The sequence below is a fragment of the Pyrus communis genome, chromosome 17, assembly GCF_041283825.1.
Source record: "Pyrus communis isolate YQ-2024b chromosome 17, ASM4128382v1, whole genome shotgun sequence".
Lineage (NCBI taxonomy): Eukaryota > Viridiplantae > Streptophyta > Magnoliopsida > Rosales > Rosaceae > Pyrus > Pyrus communis.
This window is the reverse complement of record NC_142581.1, coordinates 12,812,300-12,829,176: the sequence shown is the minus strand read 5'-3', so window position 1 is coordinate 12,829,176 and position 16,877 is coordinate 12,812,300. Positions and strand designations below refer to the sequence as shown.

At 36.2% G+C, this 16,877-nt stretch overlaps 1 protein-coding gene across 2 annotated transcripts; it reads right to left on the bottom strand.

Annotated features, from left to right (window-relative positions):
- Positions 1-12,391: 12,391 nt before the first annotated feature.
- On the bottom strand, positions 12,392-16,877 carry LOC137708568 (uncharacterized). Of its 2 annotated transcripts, none has more exons than XM_068447676.2 (7): positions 16,162-16,877; positions 15,255-15,392; positions 14,851-15,093; positions 14,381-14,494; positions 14,090-14,272; positions 13,067-13,284; positions 12,392-12,966 (listed from the first exon to the last, which is right to left on the bottom strand). In XM_068447676.2, exons 1-7 carry the CDS (start codon positions 16,786-16,788, stop codon positions 12,636-12,638), a joined length of 1,854 nt encoding a protein of 617 aa, XP_068303777.2. In that variant the 5' UTR covers positions 16,789-16,877; the 3' UTR covers positions 12,392-12,635. The 2 variants fall into 2 exon arrangements, with proteins under 2 accessions (XP_068303777.2, XP_088546022.1); XM_088689896.1 differs by having other exon boundaries at positions 14,986-15,093.

The window sequence follows — 16,877 nt, the reverse complement described above, 5'->3', positions numbered from 1 at the left end:
CATAATATTGAGTGGCGAAATAGAGTTAGTATTGGGCTACTCCACTTAGTACTACAGTCCAATGATATTCCACTTCACTTATAAGAGAGAGGTCTAAAGTTCGATTTTCACCAAAGGCGAATTTGAAGGTTTGCCCATTGTGAGACTTAGGGCTAGTTTGGTATTGATGTGCCATGAAAAAAAAAAAACTATTTATGTTGTGTTGTGACACTAAGCAGCTGTGAAATAAAGCAGTAGAGTGTTTGACAAACTTTTTTGTAAACGTGCTTTTAGCCAAAAAAAAAAAAAATAGTGTTTTAGTATTTAGTAAATTTTTATGTAAAATAGTTGTGACTATCTGAAATGATCAAAAAAATGATATAGTATTGGTCAATTACTAAATATACTTTATTCTATTTTTAAATATTTATAAACTTATCTCAAATATTAATTAGTAAGACAAGATACTTCAATATATAGAAATATTTTAGACTCAATAGCTAGGATTCATTAGTACAATATTGTTGATGTACTTGAAAGTAGTCTAATTAGATGTATTCATCAAATTTGCTGCTATTTTATTTCTTAATGCTTCTATATCATGTGATTTTTCAACTTGATAATTACAGTACTCATCATCATCATCATCATTATCGCTCTCTTCACAAAAGTCATTAGGGTCATCAAATGACGATCACGTTCAGAATACCTGTATATGTAGTTATGAAGAGCCATTGTAGCAAGGACAATCTTCAGTTGCTTATTGAACGGGTAATTAGGCATATCTCCTAAAATTGCCCACATTTTCTTCCATACTCCAAATGTTCGTTCAATGATGCTACTAAGAGAAGAATGTTTGTAGTTGAATACCTCTTTATGACCCATTAGTTGGGCACCATACGGAAGGTTGGGAGATGATATCCTTCATTTTTATATGGTCCCAAATAACCTCTCATTTGTGGGTACCCTGCATCTACCAAATAATATTTTCCTGAGAAATTGAAAATTTTTGTTTTCCAATGTAATAATTATACAAAGTGAGTACGTAAAATGTTATAATAAGTATGAAGATTCTAGCAAAATAACAAGTATGAAGCTTATCATTTGGAGGCTTAGGAAAATTTAAATTTGGATTCCGTAGCACGGATAGAAAAATTCTTGTATCATGTGCAGTGCTTTCCCATCCGGCACAAGCAAGTGTGAATTGCATATCAAAACTACATGCAACCGTAACCTTTTGAGTCGGCCTTCTTTTCCTACCAATGTATGGAACTTGAGCCGGAGGTCGTATTGAAGTATCAACAGGTACTTCATCTAGCACCAATACAATCCTAAAATAATAACATAGAAGAAAATTGTCAACCTACACTTATAGTTTGCAAAGAAATTAGAAGAAGAGTCAAACTTTACCTTAAAATAAGGCATGTATCTTGTATCTCTCCTTCTTTCTTCGGGAATGCACAAAACTCCGAATCCATCGGTGTGACAAATCAATGTTCTAAAAGACGTGAGATGCTAGTTGGGCGGCGGGCTGGGGTCTAATGCCTAAATGCTTATGCGAGGTCTAGGCAGACTAGACGAATCTAAATAAATATATATAAATAAGTAACTATTTACACTTAAAAAATTATACTTGTATGTTTCTTAGTTTTTAATTGACAAAAAAAGTGTACTATTAATATGTAGTATAGACATAGACATAGTCAAAACAAAATGTAAAAAAACAAATAGATATTATTGGTGAGATATAGTGGGGTCTTAAAAGAGAAAACAAATAATAAAAATGAAAATTTTGACAATTAAAAAAAAAGAAACGAAAAGACATAGAAAGAAGAAGATGGTGGACTCTTAAAACAAAAGGATTCAATAAAAAACTCAAATAGCAACCGATAATTTTTGCCAAAAAAGACACCATGCATACAAGCCATCGTCTTCTTCGAAAGAGCCGATCGATCTGCATAGCTCTCCACAGATCCTCGTCTAGTCCCGCTTAACCCTGCCTAACTCTGCCCAAGAAGTTGCCTAACAAGCTTTCTGATTTTCGGACTGATTAAGGACAGGTCGTGGCGGCAACTCACTGTCTAACGCCTAGGCCGCTACACTGGATAATATCTATTGTCATCTTACATACAATATCCAACATAGCACCAAATATCTACTAACAGTCTCATTGGAATGCTAAAATCTCTCTTGCGCTAATCTATTTCACACCATGCCCGAATATGTACAAGAACATTCTTAATATTTCAGTTGCATTCATTCTCCTTAAACCTTTCAACCCAATATTAGTTTGCCAGTCATTGGGTAATTTATAAAAAGCATCTTTTTCATCCTAAACATTTTATAGCATCGTACATCATTCCTTTGTAGTACTTACATCAACCAAATATTACTTCATTGGGAAGAACTTATACACGGAGTTTTATGGACATATTTTAAATAATATGTTTCAACATCTCTCGCTATAGTGCATATACTTAGACCATCCTCCAAATCCATAACATCATCATCAAAGGTGTTCATATTCAATATGCACCTACAACATAAGTCATAATCCAACATTCAACAAGAAATCATAATTTCAAATTCAACAAGTCATAATTCAACATTCAACAATCATAATCCAACATTCAACAAGAAATCGTAATTTCACATTCAACAAGTCATAATCCAACGTTCAACAAGAAATCATAATCCAATGTTCAACACATAATCAAACATTCAAAAACACAATATACAAGCAACATCCAACACACAGTTTTAATGCAAAGTACAAGCAACACATAATCCTAATCCATAGTTTCAACTTCTTATTGGTTGTTAAACATAAATTTCAACAGAGCCAGCCAGACTTCAAGATCTTTCATTTGTGGCGAACATCTCTTGTTTCTCTGCACTACAAAACAAACAAGTAGCAAACAACCATAACTCACTAGGTGGCTCACACCTAAGCAATTTTGCAATAGCCACAATCACTTTTGGAAGACTACTGCCTATATGCAATTGCCTCATCAATGAGTTTGCAATACTTCTACTCTCATAAATTTCAACAAGATGGTCAATTTAACCACAAAGTTTTGTAGCACCTCTAATTTTTTTCCCTTTCTTATCAACCTTCTTCTTTTGCAAGTCTCCATGGTCAGCTACTTTTTTTTTTTTCCTTTCCTAGTAGGTGCCTTATATCTTAAATTGTCTCAAATTCTTCCTCATAATCTAAATCAATTTGTCCTATAGATTCCTCTCGTCTCTAGTACTTTAGAAGAAGGTTCCTAGGCATGTTCATCAGTAGCAATTATATACAAAAACATCATATCTAGTTTGTCCTCCATATCAAGATTAATGCCCTTATTTTTCTGCAGCCTTCCGTATTTTTTGTTTATCTACAAGTAAGAAAGAATAATGTTAGTATATTGCATGATATTATTATAGAGATATTAAAAGATGAGTACACGTACCTGAATCTTATTATTCCATCACTCCTTAGAGGCATCAACAATACCCTTGCTCGAATTTCACCGTAGCCAGTTTCTTTACTAATTAGCTCTTTCCACAACTTCCACTCATTTTTAAGTGCATCCCATTTATTTTTCAGTTGTGCTTTTTCATAATCATGCCCTGCTTTACCTTGAAATTAAATCTAATATTTACATATCCTGTTTGTTAAAGTGAGTGCCCGTACTATTTCAAGTTTCAACCTCCATGATGCATACATCACAAAATATAGATATATTGTGGGCATCCCACGTAGTTGGAGGATTTGATGAAGATGCCTCTTCTTTGCCATTGGTACCAATTAGTGATATGTATATATGCATATATTTTAAAATGAAGAAAAATGATATTCTAACACAACCAAGACAAACTTAATAAACTATAGACCAAGACAAAACTAATAAGAGAGTACAAAACATGGGAGAATTACTGGACACCACTTATATACCACCATTTTATAGACCACTATTTATGAGAATTACTAAAAGGATAATGAACATTTATGCTAATTACTAGACCACCATTTATGAGAGAGTGCTAGTTTTGCTAATTACTGGACCACCATTAATAGTCAATTTCTATTAAATTTGAATTAGACATATACAATGTGTATCAATCTCTACCAGTTGCTAATGTGTGTGACTGCAAATTGAATGAATCTCTAGTGAAGTGAAATTCTCAGCTAGTTTAAAGTCCTAAAGGAGAGGAGCATGAAAGTATATAGGACCTCAAATAAGCATAGTCTTATCCTTCCAGCCATAAGACACGGAAATATATTGGACCTTAGATACAAAAGACATGTATATCTCTCATTTTTTCAGCCATAAGACATGCATAATCTTTGCAGCAACTTTTTCCCCTTTATATACAAACCCCGTAAACCCTGAAAAAGCAATTGAGTGCAATTCAGAGAGAAAATAATGACAACCAACAAAATTAATCTAAAAAAATAATCAACACAAAACTCACATCACCACCGTAATCCCCTTCTAACAAGTAAAGCAGCAACATCACACCAATTGTAATCCTTTCTAAGAAAAATTAATCTTATTTTTTAAAAAAAGAGAGAAAAAATTTCCTGATTTGCCGACACCATCCCTCCAAAGCTCATTCCCTAATTTGTTTTGCTGACACTATCCTTCCAAATCTCCCTCCCCAATTTCTTTTGTCGACAGCATCCCAGACCTCATTCCCTTCTTTAACTCAGACTCTCCCATCCCCAAATTCAAAAATCCAAACAAATAAATAATGAAAATTATGAGAATAGAAGCTTACTAGAGTAAGGAAGCCAAGCCAGGAGAACACGACCTCGAGAACAAAAGAGATTGGTGGGAGGAAACACCCTTTTTCAGATCTGGTTTTGCGAGGGTTCTGTGAGAGCAACTCCATCGTGTGAAACCTCCTCCCAGGCAATACACTATGCTATCCACCCAGTGAACAGTAACTACCCTAATGAACAGTAATCGCCTTTTGCATCTCCACCGTTGCACCAATAGCCTTGACAATAGGCAATAAAATATTATTATTTTTTTTATTCATAAAATAATACAAAATAATTGTAATTGTAATTTCGGATAAGATTTTTAATGGTTCTCGTTGCGCCACATGTCATTATCGGAAAAATTATTAAATAATACAAAATAATTTTATTTGTAATTTCGGATAAGATTTTTAATCATTCTCGTTGCGCCACCTGCATCAGTAGTCATTTTGTTGAAAAAAATTGGATTGAAACTTTGAGAGAAAGATAGGAATGCGATTGAAAGTAGTTGAGAAAATATGAAATTGTGATGTAAGGTAGATGATAATGAGAAGGTTTTATAAAAAAAAATAAAAACAATTTTTTTTAAAAAAAATTTCGGATTTTTTTTCGAATTTTTTACAATTTTTTTTAAATTTTTATTCAACTAATTAATATCCACCTTTGGATATAAAAAAATTTGAATTCCAACACTCCAGATTGTGCCACGTGTCACAATGGTAACTTTTCTTAATTTTAAAACTATTTTCTTTTATTTATTTATTTATAAAGCATATTAATATCGGCCGTTGATCCCAGATCGAACGGTTGGTATTAAATAAGATTTCTTTTATTTTTTTTACCGTTGAGATCGAACGGTCCAATTTAAAGAGCCGTTGAGATCGAACGGACCGTTGGAAGCCACGTGGCTTCCCAACGGTAACATTTAAATCTGAAAAGTTGGCTGCTTTTTCTGAAATTATGTCGGGTGACGTTAGCCCTGACGTCACATCCACTTGGGCTCTCGGGCTAGCAATTCTTCATAGGCCCAGAGCTCGGGCCTCCACCTCCACTCGAGCTCCTTCACGATGGAGTGAATCCACAGGGCCTTGGGCCCTTTTCTCTGGCCTGTCCCTCGAGCAATCCACCACGGTGGAGTTGCTTTGAGAGTGGCATGCGAGAGTCTGATAGCGTGAGAAAGGAAGGCATGAGAAATGAGGGTAGTGTTGAAAAATTCATTAATGAGTTTACTGTTCATCCGTGTTTCTCAAAATAAGCTGGTTTTTTTAAGCTTCCTTTTGTAGCTTTGGGATTTTGGCTTTTTATAACCCAAAACTTTGAAAAAAAAAAAAAAAAAAAAAAAAAGCTGATTTGGAGTGTTTACCAAACACCAAAAAACTCCTCAACTTTTTTTTATACTCACTTTTTCTTTTGAGTTAAGCTAGGACAAGCCAGTACTTAGCTCACTACCCCCACTTCCTTGGTGTAGATAATATTGTTTGTTAAAAAAAAAAAATTTGTCTTTTGGCCACTTTGTCTAGTCGAAATTGACGCTCTAATTATTTTTTGGTAAATTAGTTCCTAAATTATTTGAAATCAGCCAATTAGTCCCTTATCGTAAGATTTCGTCCACTATTCCATCAAATTCAATGGGAAATTAATCTTTCGATCATTAGTTTTTACTTGTCACCTATAACCACCAATAAAACTATGATGTGTACGACACATAATAATATGTAATGACAATTTGAAATCGTCCGTTATGTAAATGTTTGATTTTTTTTTATTTTTTATTTTTATGTTTTCTTATTATGCTATTAGTTTATGAATTATTTCATGTCCACATGTCATCATTTTATTAGTAGGTATAGTTGACAAGTTGATGATGAAAAGTCTAATTTGCTCTTGAATTTCATACAATAGTAAATAGAACCAAACAACAAGAGGTTAATTGGCTGATTTCAAATAGTTCAGAGGATTAATTTACTAAAATATAGCTGAGTGGTTCAATTTTTAACTAGGATAATAGTTCATGCGTCAAACCGTAATTTACCCTTCCTTTTATGATGATTCAAATCATTATTTTTACGGCTCTGTGTATATACTAGTTTTGTGCAAGATCATCTCATTCGTAACCATTTACTCATTTTGATACTCGTGATGAAATTTTAATTTTTTTTTTTACAACTCTATATTTATCAATTTATCTGAGCACAATTAGATGACTCGTGCCACACCCCAATCCCAAGATACGTTCAAAATTGGCACTGGACGTCGTCACATACCTGGTCATCCATCATGTCTCGCCTCTAAGACATGACCAAAACATAAATCAAAGCCTCGACAACGTAGTAACTTTTCTTTTATATCATAATTGCATCTAATCTCTGCGTTAGACTGACTACATGCCCTAAGGCATGATCAGGCCATTCGTAGTTCATCGACCCAAACTTTCTCCTGGTATTGTCCAATAGAAAAATTTAGAATTCCAGAATCACTCAATGAAACTCGACTAACATGAATGACTAAATTCTAGGTTGCTTATGACCATGAAATAATTAGAATTGTCATTTCATCATTCATGCATATCATAGTGTTTTCCAACACAGTTCTACAATCACAAGAAATAATTGATTAATGACTCAAATATGCACAATATAGCTACATTAATCAACTAATAAGATCAAGTATTGATTCACGAAATTTAATAAAGTAAATCTCTCTAATTTCATACATGAATTCCAAGCAATAACATTGTAGACACAAGAATTGTTTCTGAGTAATTTCTATTTACAAGAATCTAGGGTCCCAGAAATTTGGACCACTCAATGGAATCCAACTAGGAAACAATCGCTCATCGTGGTTAACCAAGCAGGACCCTATCTTATAATACTAGGTAGTGATCACCTATATGGACATACCAAGCATGATCACTCTTAGAATGCGTATGGACCCCCATTGTGGATATACCAAGTAGAACCATAAGCATGCCTCCAAGGTGTAGTCCCCAATGCAGATTAACCAATAAGGATCACTTATGCAAACAAGATAACCAAATATACAGTGTCCCTCCAGTGTAGATTAACCAAGTAAAGTTACCCCTATAATGCGTATTGTCCCCCTAATACGGACTAAGCAAGCAGGATCATAGACATACATCAAATAATGTGGTCCCTAATGCAGATTAACTAAGCAAGACCACCCATGAACATCATATAACCAAGTAGGTAGTGACCCCCTAATGCAGATTAACAAAGCAGAGTCGCCCCTATGATGTGTACCGTCCCCCAGTGCGAATTAACAAATAACCCTTATAATGCATATGGTCCCCCAATGCGGATTAACCAAGCATGACCATTCATGAGCATCATATAACCAAGTAGGTAGTGACCCCCCAATGTGGATTAACCAAGCAGGACCACTTATGAACATCATATAACCAAGTAGGCAGTGACCCCCTAATGCGGATTAACCAAGCTAGACCACCGATGCACATCATATGACCATGTAGGCAGTGACCCGTCATTATGGATTAACCAAGCAGAGTCGCCTATATAGTGCGTATGGTCCCCCCAATGCCAATTAATCAGGCATAACCAATGCATATGTCCAATAGTGTGGTCCCCCAATGTGGATGTACCAAGCAATACCATTTATGGAAGTAATGTAACCAAGTAGACAATGAGTCCCTAATGCAGATTAACCAAGCAAAGTCACCCCTAGAATAAGTACAGTCCCCTAATGCGGATTAATTAGCTAGAACCATCCATGTACCACTACTACATGGTGCTGTCACATCATCACATGACCTACCTCCTACATCAACACCTATGATTTATAATGTGAGCACATACACTACAATTTCTCATGACAACTAAATATTTGGTCATATAGGCACACAAATCCTACAATATACTTCTAATAGGGTTCCAGGCTCACATTTTCATAATAGTAATCCTACATAACATTTATCTCACCTAGAAATTCAATAAACACGTATATCACGACAAGGTGCTACTTGCACATAAATCGAAGTGCACATCCCCAAAATGGACCGCTTACTGGAGTAGACTTACTAAACTCTATCGGGTCTCTAGTAATACTAATTTCAACATTTAAAAGTGATTCAGAATATTTGACCAAAAGTTAATCCTCGGTCAACGTGGCCAGTGGAAGGTCAACAACCCTATGTAATCAAATCCGAAAGCTCTGTAGATCGGATTTTCATTCCATAAATTTCTAAGATTCTCAAATATTACACACAACAACATACTATAATTTCATAAAGATCCAATGTCTAATCCTCGCCTACTACAAAGGTCAATAATTTAATATTCTTCAATTTGGAAGATCTGTACATCGGATTTTCGATCTGTAAATTCCTAAGATCCTTAAATAATCCATACAACATTTTAGAAATTGGTGAAGATTCGACAGTCAGATCTTCGTTTACTACAAATGTCAAGTGGTGGACCTTCTTGAAATTAGGCTCAAACGATGTAATTTCATCAAACGAATGTTAAAAAATAAAATTAGAGTATCGAGCTTAGCCTAGGAGGAAGAAGTGGTTTCTCAGGCTACGCATCGTGGCCGCATGCGACAGCCAGCGGCCAAACCTTGCCGAATTTTTTTATTATCACCTATTTGTCTCAAATTTTACTAGTAAGTAGATCTTGAGAATAGGATCAAGTTTTATATCTGTCACAATGTCTGGATTTGACCAAAGGAAGGCAAAAACCACCATGGAACCGCCGGTCGTCCGAGTACGTGTGCCTTTGTCAAGTCGCCATGCTTTGATAGGGGATTAGGACCCAAGGATCTCCTTCTAGGGTTCAAAACTATTGACTGACGGTAGGGGTGTCGTCGAGGTGGCTGGAGTGGCGAGACCGTTGTCGGGGTAGCTTGGCATCATTGAACTTAGTTCGCCGTGAAACGGTAGTAAAAAAGGGTCAAGTCGGGATTGTTTAGGCTCGTGGGGTGGTGACTATGACGAGCCTCGTCGTCGACAATTGTCCAGAAAACCTGCCCAGACAACTGGTCATTTAGCAGGGAAATGGGTCATACAAACCTGGTTTCTATTTTGGGAAACCTCCTCCTCCTCCTCCAGCTTTAATGGAGTTAATATATATATATATATGCGTGCGCGCGCGCAAAATGATAAGTTTATCCCTGACTCTAAGGGTACAACTGGTGCTGAGACTGATGCTCATCTTCTCTCACTCTCTGATTCATATCTATTGTGGGCTGCGTGTCCAAGCCATTTGTGGTTGTTGTTTGGTTACATAGTATTGTGTTAGTCCACAAAACTTCTCACAAATGTTTTGTATTTCCTTTCTGGCTAGTGAATGTTTCTAGTCAGATATGAGTCAAATTTCAGGTTTATTTAGATCATTTGCGGTTGTCAATTTGTAAGAAATGCTATTTTCTAGGATGACATGGCATCATCTCAGTCACATAACTTACGTTTTCACCATTCAACAACCTTGTCATTATTGATCCTAACTTCACCATGTTTGAATATTTAATAGTTGCATATAAGGATTCTTCTACCCTTTTTTATTAATCTTATGCCTTGTGCTCCATCCTCTTATGCCTTGTGCTCCATCCTCTCATCCGATAGCTCAATCTCAAGAAATGTCTTGTCTTTTAGTCCAAGTTAGCTCGCCTTTCTCGTGAGTTACAAGATAGCAAATAATCTATTGTTTCTCTTGGACCATTAAACATTTCTCTTCTCACCGATGAGGAATTGTCGGCCATGGACGTTGCCAAAGGAATAGCCGCCAAGGCAATTGATCATGAGTTTTAGGAGGAAGATGACTAGGATGATGGCTAGATAGTATGTTGCTGCTAATAGTTAATATAGTGTAGGTTAAGGGGAGTCTAACTTTTGGGAGAGTACAAATGGATTGTATTTTCATTATGGCTAGTCAATGTTTCTAGTCAGATATGAGTCAAATTTCAGAGTTACATAGGTTATTTGTGCTTCTCAATTTGTAAGAAATGCTATTTTCTATGATGACATGGCATCATCTCAGTCACATATCTTAGGTTTTCACCATTGACAACTTTGTCATTACTTATGTTGACTTTACCATATCTGAATATTTCATAGTTGCATATAAGGATTCTTCTGCCCCTTTTAGTTAATCTTATGCCTTGTCCTCCATCCTCTCATCTGGTAGCTCAATCTCAAGAAATGTCTTGTCTTTTAGTCCAAGTTGGTTCGCCTTTCTCGTGAGTTACGATATAGCAAAGAACCTATTGTCTCTCTTGGACCATTAAACATTTCTCTTCTCACCGACGAGGAATTGCCGGCCATGTACGTTGCCAAAGGCAGAGCCGCCAAGGCAATTGATCATGAATTTTAAGTGGAAGATGACTAGGATGATGACTAGACAATATGTTTTTGCTAATTTAGTTTAGGTTAAGGGGAGTCTAACTTTTGGGAGAGTACATTTTTGTGAAAGCACATCTTATAAGAGAATGTAGTGTTTTGATGAGAACACTAATTTTGGAGAAGGCGGTTTCCTTTTAGGACTTTGTGTTAAAAGTTGTATTTTCTCATTCCTATTTTGCGGTTTTTTCTATGATTTGTGCTTTACTTGAGATTGTTTGCATGACTTGTGCTTACTTGTTGCCAGTTTACTCTTACTAGTTTGAGTTGGTCTATCATACAAATTTAGGGTCATGCTAGATTTCTTGTAGTCATATATCGACGTGATAAGCCTAAGTTTCCATGTGATATTCTAACATGACACTTTGTCTTCCTATGACAAAATGAAGGAGAAAAATGTTGAATTTAATGTTGATTTATAACCCTTGATAAATTTCATTTTCTCTTTTCAAGAATTGTTATGTGCATGTTTTACACATTTGAAGTCCTCTTGAGTGTGATGTGCGAAGTTATTTTTATTTTAGATTGTTTTGTCACAAAAGCTAAATGGGGAGATTGTGAAGTCTGTATTTGACTTTCCTCTCTTTTATCACACAAGCTCTTTAGATCAATTTGTACGAGTTTAGACTTAAGGTATTTATTGAATTTTGAGATGTTAAAGATCAAAGTGCAAATGGATGTGATTCAACTCAAGTCAAGTTGGTACATGCATATGCATTTCACGTTTAAAGTTTTAGACGTGAGCTGACACACACATTTTAAGAAAATCCACATAGACTAGTCTGCCACCTTTTATCTGAAAATGAGTTTTTACAATTCACCTTTTCAGATCGCTTTTACATTTAACAAGTGTCTTGTGGTATACTTGGCTGCTGCAAACAAAATATCTTTGGCTTAGTAGTGTTGTATGGAGCTACTTGGCTCTTTGGTTATAAAACTCATATTTTCAAGAGTATTTTATGCTTCTGGAGCCTCCTCTCTGTGTTCTTCAATTCTAGCGCAAACTCCTTTTTCATGCATTAAATCCTGTGCTAACTCACCGACATTATTTATAAAAAAAAAAAGTTTGCATTGTTCGTAGTGTAAACTTTACTTTCAAATCTCATACATACCTTAGTGTTTCACAAGCAAGCAATTATTTTTCACTAGCGAGCAATTGCTATTTGATCAAAATACTTAGATTTCGTATCAACTGGTTTTTGTTGTCCTTTGTATATTGGAATAAAACAACTTTCGCAGAACCCAGCATTATGAAAATAATAAAGAAAAAAAGGAACTAAAAAAAATAATGGCAAGGGGGCTACTATACATTGAATATTACAACAAAACTGTGAACATATCTGTGGTTTATTATTTACAAACTAAGAACATACAATCGTCGCTAATGTGAAAACATGCCAGTTGGTCAATGCTGTGTGCCAACCTACCTCCTTGCACTCAAGTTCGAATCCTCGTTCCCGTAGATTAGTGTATGGCTTTGCCAAAAAAAAAAAAAAAAAAAAAAAAGAAGATAGGCTCCTCTTACTTCATCTAGGGGGGAGGAGGAACAAGCATGCTACCAACACCCATATACACTTCAGCAAATTCTTCATCGTTTTTAGCCAACATTTCCCTTAAGCTACACTCAATATTTCTTCCCTTCAGCACCCAGTATCTTGGTTTTATCCTCTTTTCCAATGAATAACTGAAGTACCTTGGATACTCTACCAAATCCGTCACGGGTTTCTCCATTGTGTTTATCAGGAATTCAAGCTTCGGACTCAAAACCTCTTCAATGCTATACCCGAGTATAGGTGAAAATTTACGGACCATGAATGCAATATCCCTCCGCGACAGCCCTTTCTTTATCAAATACTTCATCCTGCCCACCAAATTCTCCACTTTAGTCCAGGGTACAATAGATTAATTCACATTTCACAAAGAACAGGATAGCCGCAAATTTTAAATGAAAAGAGCACTACCGAGGAAGTAAAGTTCTATCAGTGTCAGAGACAAGAAGCTCTGGATACTTTTTGATAACCCGAGGAAGGTGGGGTTTGGAAACACCGATACTAGCAAGAAATTCAAGCTTCCTATTGAGAGTTTTGTCAATGCTGGCAGCAAATATTTCAGGACAGCGGCCCAGTATGCTCCCAACTGTTTCTTTATCAAATCCTAGATCTTCCACAAACGAAACTACCTGTAAAAACAATTATACCAGTTAAAACCGGACTCAAGAAACTGTGTCACATATATTCATGGTTCCCAAAGTCTTCACAGAGACCAAAGTCTTCACAGAGAAAGTGGTAAAGTATATCGAAATGCAGTGTATTGGATGAGATTAACTCTCTACTTTGGGACCAACTTGAAATGATGGGTAATTGGATTAGGTCACATAACAACATGCATACTACAAGCCGAACCTGCACTGGGGATTCTTGGCTCTGTGTTCCCAATATTTGGACCAACGTTGATTACATTGAGTAAGTGAGACCAAGCCAAATATTATGAAATATGGTCGGGGTGATTTCAGGGTATTTAAAGTGTGTATTAGCTTTAACTTCTCTGAAGTATCATGTTTAAAAACAAAACTTAACAGCGTTTACACATTCTGGGCATCTGTCACGGGGCATATTGTGGACACTAGCGCAGTCTACCAGAAAATTTGCAAACTCAGCACATACACAAGGCATCCTAATAGTTTCAAATACAGTATATTCTTATTAAAATTTTGTGCCAGTTCAACGTAGTCTTTTATGGCCATTTGATGAACCAAGCAATATGGGCTAGCAATATAAAGCATGAAACTGGAAGAAGCGTATATGGCACTGTGTCACCAAACAAATTCCTGGAATTTCATATTCCATGGAAATTTATGAAATAGCCAGACAAGTATGATCTTCACTAACATCTAAACAGGAAGAAGTCATGAGGTAATGTTCATGAATATATGGAAAACATTTGTAACATTTTGTGAAAACATGAATTGAACAAAAATTAGCTACCTGAAGAAATTCTTGAGGTTTCCGTATCAATAGCTGAGGACTTCTGGAAATAACCTGACCCAACTTCTTGTTTCTAATACCCAATTCACCTATCTGTTCAACCATCGATGTTAGCATGCTGGTTGAGCAACCCAAAATAAGAGGCCAGCTTCTAATTGCACGACCAACACTCAATTTTGGTACCTGTTATGAACCATAATTCACATTTAGCACTCAAAAAAAATATGTCAATCGTCATTCTTGTTGGAAAATTTAGCCAAAATGAAAACATGAGCTAGGTGGATACCGTACCTTCTCTGACTCAAAGAATGAAGAAACCTTCTTGAAGTTCTCTTGAATGCTCATAGATATAATCCATGGATATTTAATCAACATTTTACCAACATCTTTCTCTTCCACACCAACCTGCACAAGAATACATGGAGTGCTCATTCATAGGCAGCCAAAGGTGTCCCCACAATGTAATGAAATCCATTCTTGAACCACATAATTTATAGCATGAGAAAAAAGTATAAATGCTAATTCATAATTCTATTTCATGACAATTTACGGATAATCTCAGTAAAGTTTGCCATGCTACTGATCAGAACATTTCATAAATCTAAAGGTGCACAGGTGAAAGAGATCATGTATTTTTATCGTTCATAATGCTGCAGAAATAAGCAAGTTTTTGGTAACTGCATATTTGAAGTCGTATAAGTTACATAATTTTTCTGTGCCTAAACTAAAATGAAGAGAAACAGAGCTGAAGCTGGCAGTACCTCTTTAAAAGCAAGCACTCTCGTTTTGATGACTTTAACATTGCAAAATATAACAGGTGGAAATAACAGAAATATGTTTCTCATGCATTCTCTAGGAACTCCAATATTTTCAAGATATTCCACAATAGGTCTCACGTGAGGATCCAAGGACAATAAAAGAAGACGTGGAAAGGATTCAATTAAGCAACGGAAAGCAGCATCTCCAGAGCCCAACATATCCAGACCTCCACGCCTTGCTGCAATCTATAGCATGAAATGAAAATTCAACCAAAAAAATAAGAAAAAGTCATCCAGATACACAATTACAAATGAAAATTAATCTTTAAGTAACAAAGAAAAGAAATAATAGTAACTTGCATTTTGACATTCATGAACTACTAAGATTTGAAAGAGACATACCAGACCTTTTCAAAAAGGGATAGGGTTTGTTGCAAGTCTTCATCAATAGGAATTGACAAGTGCATCATCATACGACGAGCATTTTTCCCAATGAGCCCCCCATCACTACTGTCAGAAAAGAATGTTTTCTTCACATCGTTAACCTATAAGCCAAATGCAAAATAAGAAACCATTTTGCAACAGATTTAAACAATAATTTCACTTCTATATTCATATGTTGGGGAATCAATACCAAATTCCTGCTCATTGTCCATTTCACAAGTTTTTCTATAGTGGTTCTATTTCAACTTTATTACCGAACTCTCAAATTCATAACTGTAATTTCATGTGCTGCGCAGAAACTAATCAGGGTGCACCTTCTCAAAGCTTTGTAATATCATCTAACGTACCATTTTCTTTCATACTTCCCAGTGAGCACAAAATCACCAGCTTAGAACATAATGAAGAAAGCACATTTATGCTAATAATGCAGAACCACTTAACCTTGAACAAATTTGGTTCTCATTGTATGTCATATCAACACCCTTCTTTGGGAACACATAGATTACGTTCTAAACTTGAATAGATGATTGTGTTGTAGTACAGGATATTGAGTGTCGATAAGAGGTCATGCCATAGATAAGCCATCAAAATCGAAGAACATGTGATCACTTCCTACAATAAGCGCGCTTAAACAAAGTGTTGCCTTCCTTTGTTGTACTATATCAATAACATTCTGTTTCCACTACTCTAAGACAGTTTCTGACAAATTGTCCTAATACGAATCAAAAGTTCACAATAATCAAAATCTGGATTATCCTAAAAGAAACCGATAAGTTCACCAATATATAATCAGAATAAATACACTCCAATTGAACAAACTTCTAACAAATCATCAACTTAACACAAAATAACGAATCACAATGCTGTTACCTTCTCAATGAGTCCCGGAAGCGTCTCTGCTGATAAATGCCTGGCAACATTCATAGCCGAAGACAGACTCAACCCGACTGCACCCTCTAAAAACGCAACCTTTCCATTGTCACCCTTCTTCTTAGCCATTAACCTCACCTTCTCTTTAAACCCACACAATTCTCTCCTCTCCTTCTCCCACTCTCCCCACATTCCCAGCTCATCCAACTCTACAACCCCCTCAACCAACATCCGCAAATACCTCGGCGAATTCAAAGAAACAAAGGCAGCTTCCGCCTCAGAAGCTCCAAATTCTTGAAGAAGCTCCAAAAGGGCTTCTTGGGCAGTTATTATATGCTCCAGCTGGTGGTCCGGCGGCGGCTCAGGGCTGTTGGGTGGCGCGGAAAACAGGGGGCGGTGGAGATTTTGGTGGGTTTTGGAGGGTTTCTGAAAAATTTGGATCTTGGGTTTGTGGTTGAGGTGGAGTCTGAGAGTGAGAGTGGGGTTCGAGCGGATGGGGAGAAGGGGTGAAGGTATTGGGGGGGTGTTTGGTGACGAGGATAGTCTGAAAGTTATGGTGAAGGTTGTGGACATCGAGAGGAATTTGGAGGAGGAGGACATAGTTGGAGGAATTAAGCATCCATACATGGAAAACAAAATGTATTTTCTTTCTTAAACCCTAAAACCCTGAAACTCTCAAGAGAAAGCTCTCATCTTTTTCATTTGGATTGAGGGTT

Excerpts from the sequence above, each read along its gene's own strand:
- LOC137708568 (XM_068447676.2), bottom strand. The coding sequence starts at position 16,788 with ATGTATGGATGCTTAATTCCTCCAACTATGTCCTCCTCCTCCAAATTC. Across the intron at positions 15,094-15,254 it reads CCCTATCCCTTTTTGAAAAG|ATTGCAGCAAGGCGTGGAGG; the intron begins GTCTGGTATGTC and ends TTCATGCTATAG. Across the intron at positions 13,285-14,089 it reads AACCTCAAGAATTTCTTCAG|GTAGTTTCGTTTGTGGAAGA; the intron begins GTAGCTAATTTT and ends TTGTTTTTACAG.